This window comes from Schistosoma mansoni, chromosome 4, assembly GCF_000237925.1.
Source record: "Schistosoma mansoni strain Puerto Rico chromosome 4, complete genome".
Lineage (NCBI taxonomy): Eukaryota > Metazoa > Platyhelminthes > Trematoda > Strigeidida > Schistosomatidae > Schistosoma > Schistosoma mansoni.
Window position 1 is genome coordinate 30461866 of NC_031498.1, and position 5104 is coordinate 30466969.

The window sequence follows — 5104 nt, forward strand, 5'->3', positions numbered from 1 at the left end:
ATTTTAGTAACCCTTTTTGGGTTAAGTCTATAAAGTGACTTAGAATATGAGAGAAGAAGCAGCGAAATACTGAAAGAAACGCTTTACTTCAAGGGGTAGGGTATGTATAGTATTTTAGGAGAGTTTGGGCTTCTGGAAGAATTCTGGAACGCTACTGAACATAGTAGTGTAAGATAATCGAATGTACGCGGACACACAATTACAGAATCTGTTAATATGATCTGAGAAACATACAGTAAATACTTAATTTACAAAATATTAATCAATGGTTTTAAATTTGACTATTCTTTTGCAAATGTCAATCAATCGTCTTAGACTTCATCGTTCCATCATTTCCTTACCAATGGCTTTCTGTTCCCCTTTCTTTCCTTCACGATCTTCTCGAACTTCTGCTGACAGATTTTCTATTCCTGATTAGCGTTATATACTACTTATGTTGATATAAGTAACACAAACCAAAGTATCTGTATAGGTCATCAATTATTCGGAAACGTGACATATGACTTGTCACTTTCTAGATGTTTCTGGCAAAACTTTTATTGAACCCCGATCGGATAAGATGTTTCTCAGAGCTTTCAGAGCCTTTCTTTGGCTTTTTTCAAGGAATTTTCTGAATCTCCCCAACATAAAAAAATATGGGCTTAATTTGAAATTCGATCACTTATACAATACTGAACTAAAATAGAATAGTTGAAAGCGTGAGTCAATTGAAGCTAGAACACCATGGAAAACCTAGAAGCACTGGACGGCCAACTCGTCCTATTATGGGACTCCTCAGCAGTGCGCATCCACGATCCTGTAATAAGATCCCATAATAGAGCGAAACGGCTGTCCAGTGCTTGCAGGTTTTCCATGGTGGTCTAGCTTCAATTGACTCACGCTTTCAACTTTGGAAATATTAAATCTTCACAAAATCCCTTCTGATAATTAAAATAGAATAAACATTCTACATATGTGAAGAAAATAATTGTTACTAATCTCAGGAATACGAATAATCTGCTTGACTTTTTGTGTTCAGAATATACTCAAACTTAAAAAAATCAAACAAACAGGAAAGATCAATTAAATAAGCACATATAATTATTTGTCTGAAATACAATGTATTTTATAGGTAGACTGTTGGGGTGATCCCGAAAATTACTTGCAATAGACATGACAAGCTAAGGAAAACATTAAAAAGCATTTTTATCCAATCAGCGTTTGATTTGAAGTTTCGCTAGAAGTACTGTGAAAGTGAGAAGTCACATGTAGAGGTTCTGATTGACTGACTACTATACTGCTACTGTGTTTAGTAGTATTTTAGAACTTTCAGGAAAACCCAAGGACTTCTAAAATACTATAAAAATCCTATCGTTTCTGTACATAAATGAACCTTTGGAGTAAAGTGCTTCCTGGATATTTTGTGCCTTTTCTGCTGTGTTCAAGTCGCTGTGTAGTTCTAGCTTGGGGGTTACGAAACTAGCTTAGGATCCGAATACAGCGTTCAATCAGTAAGATCTATCATGGACCATGAGAACTTTTGTTTTCAAATCCATTTACCTTACTAGCATTTGATCTAGGAAATTCAAATGATCCGATTTAAGTGTCTGTATACATTACAAAAGTTGTAATAGTAATTTTGTTATACGTTATATCTTTCTAATATACTGTGAAGGGATTTGTTTCATCAACCATTTGGGATGATGCTGTATAACATGTGTGTAGAAAATGTTGTACGGGATCTTGGATGAGCACTGTTGAGGAGTCCCACAATAGGACGAATTGGCCATCCAGTGCTTCCAGGTTTACCATAATGGTCTACTTTCAATTAACTCATAATCTCAACTATATAAAATTACTAAAATCTCCACAAAACCCCTTTCAGATATAGAACTATAATTGATCATTACAAAACAAAAGTAATTAATAAACATTCAACATTTATTTATCTTTATTTTCTTTAGAACATATACATACATATAAATGAACAAAATAAGTCAATCAATAGACATTTCTTGATCTTTTAACCAAGAAATTCATTTGTTGGTAACATTGATTGTCGATAAAGATCATAGTAATAACTTGCTGACTTCTGTGGACGTTTAACTGAAAAGTAATTGACACATAAATATAGACAAATGAATATACATACAATCATGTAGTGTAATGCTTTGCTAATCATTCAACTCGATAACCCTTATTATCCAAATCTAAACGGTGCATGAAATCAGAAGGCAAAGAGAAGTTACAACTACAGTTTATTATTAAATGGCGTAGGCTACAAAGCTATAAGCACATGAGTAAGTATCAGAAAGCAAAGCGAAAATAACACACATTGGAGATGGCGGGTAAGCCAACTCTGTAGCCGTTTCTCTGTCACCAGCTTAGCTGTCTTCTCTGAATTTGTGCTAATAGGTTTTTGTGGTTTTTACTGAGAGCATTTACAAATAGACTCACATGACCATTGGTGGCTGCAAGACAAAGCAAAATCTAATAATAGGATTTGAGTGCATACATATATGGGGAGGAGGAGGATGAATCATCGAATGATACTCAAGCAATCAACGTTTTAGCTAGAGTCTGTCATATGCTCTAGTGATCATAACAGTAAAAAGATACATGGGAATTGTTATTATCCAAATGACAATATCTGTTATGTAAGTTAATAAAAAGGGCTTAACCAAAATTAACCATCATCGAAATTGGGTGTAGGATAGTTGCTATAATCATTTCATGATGTAAACTGAAAGAATCCTATATTATGGTATGGATCCGAGTAAAGGGCTCAATACAACAGCAATAACATTTTATATTCATCTAGTTCATTCAACGAATCATCTTAAGTTCACTGATATTCAAATGAATGTGTCTTCAAATAAATAAATAAATTCTACACATTTGTTTAGATCTAAGGTTTGAAAAGATTGAGGAATTCTTAGTCCATTACATTCATATATCGAAAGAGGATAGTTATTAATTTTTTAAAATAGTTGAATTATTCTATATTATATATATAGTTGAAATCAGGAGTCCATTGAAGCTAGACCAACATGGAAAACCTGGGAGAACAAGACGGCCGTTTCGTCCTGTTGTAGGACTCTTCAGCAGTGCACGTCCACAAGCTCAGAGAACAAAACTCCATCAAAATTTTCTTTTTGTACGATCAATAGTTCGTGGTCAATTTATTAAAGTATAAACTAACTACTTATAATGTATTTTAGTAGTTAAATAAATGTTTCTCAAAATTACCTGATATTGGTAATCGGTCTTTCTTTTTAAGTCTACGTTCATGTACCCGTTTAAACCATAATTCTTCTCTGGGAAAGTCCATCATGTAATCGGAATTCAAGGTTTAAGGGAAGATAAAGAGTGTATAAAATCCATGAGTGGTTCATCTAGTTTTTTTAAAACAACATATAAATAAGAAGAAAGTTACTTTGTGAAAAAGATATAAGCAAATCATGACTTTTTAGCTCCGTACTTGTCTTATTCATTCTTATATTAACAGTCTAGTTTGACTACATGAAACTACACGTTAAACTCTCATTGAATTATCACTTTTAAAGTCTTTTTATCTGGAATCCAGAGTATTTCTTGTTTTTATGCAGAGTAATGCATCTTCGCCGATACAATACAGCATGCACCAATCGAATCACACTTGACGGAGAAGCTTTGGAGCATGTGAAAACCTTTACATATCTGAGAGGCATCATCGATGAACACGATGGATCAGATGCAGATGTGGAGGCGCGGATCGGCAAAGTGATAGCGTCATATTTACAACTGAAGAACATTCGGAACTCAAAACCATTGTCAACCAACACCAAGATCAGAATTTTCAATACAAATGTCAAGACAGTTCTACTGTATGGGGTGGAGAAGTGGAGAACTACGAAAGTCATCATCCAGAAGATACAGGTGTTTATCAACAGTCGTCTACGCAAAATACTTCGGATCCGTTGGACAGACACTATCAGCAACATTCTACTGTGAGAGACAACAAACCAGATCCCAGTGGAGGAAGAAATCAGGAAGAAGCGGTGGAAGTGGGTAGGACACATATTGAGGAAATCACCCAACTGCGTCACAAGACAAGTCCTCACATGGAATCCAAAAGGACAAAGGAGAAGAGGAAGACCAAAGAACACATTATGCCGAGAAATGGAGACAGAGATGAGAAGAACGAACAAAAGTTGGATATAACTAGAAAGGAAGGCCTAGGACAGAGTGAGTTGGAGAATGCTGGTTGGCGGCCTATGCTCCATTGGGGGTAACAGGCGTAAGTAAGTGATGCATCTTCACTTTAAAATGTAAAATCTCACAGTGGATAGCTCATCAAAACGTCAGACTTGTTCAAATACTTTTGATAGTTAAAGTATCTGTTCATCAAGTACAATTCTATAGAAATAAATGAACAGAGTACAGTTCATTCATTTTAAGTATTCGATACCATAAAGACATACATTATTACATCACAAATATTACTTGAATATATTAAAGATTTCTACTGAATGTAATGAATATTAATGATGAGTTACTGGTTACTGGTTTCGAATCCCAGAGTCGACATCAACTCTGAGATGCAGGTACATCCAGCTGACGAGTCCCCCAAAATAGGACGAAACGCGCGTCGTGGATTCCACTGCTAGCCACTAATGGTATAATAAACTGATATCAACTAGAAAAATTGTCTAGAACTGTCAAGTGTTGAATGACTGCTCCACCATAGCTTAACGCTTTGAAGAAATTCATATTTTGCGATCTTACAAAAGAATGAGCTTGTTATGTTCGCTACTTGATTAACGCAGAATATGGTATACAACTACGGTACTCGAACGTATGGAACCTCACAGTCATAAAATCATAAGACAGAACAAAGCTGGAGAAGTGTTTGTTGGATAGGAACCAAAATGTACTGGAAATCATGGGTATTTATAGATAATTGCGTTTGTTATAACATCATTACAATTCAGCCAATCCGTACATACTCTGCTACTGTCCAATCGTAGTATGTCACGTTAATATTCTAGAGAACTCTATCACGTTCTGATTAGATGGAAACTCTTCAGCTCTTTTAGGGCCTATGGAAGCTATATCGTAATTCTCGGAAGCCGTATCCACAGAA

The 5104-nt window shown here is 35.2% G+C and overlaps 1 protein-coding gene across 1 annotated transcript; it reads right to left on the reverse strand.

Moving 5' to 3' along the window:
• Positions 1-2081: 2081 nt before the first annotated feature.
• Smp_142800 (hypothetical protein) lies at positions 2082-3473 on the reverse strand (the record flags this gene model as incomplete). The annotated part of the gene is made up of 3 exons (XM_018797461.1): positions 2082-2085; positions 3230-3296; positions 3416-3473. The coding sequence occupies 3 exons, from the start codon at positions 3471-3473 to the stop codon at positions 2082-2084; spliced, it is 129 nt and encodes a 42-aa protein (XP_018652501.1).
• Positions 3474-5104: the final 1631 nt, after the last annotated feature.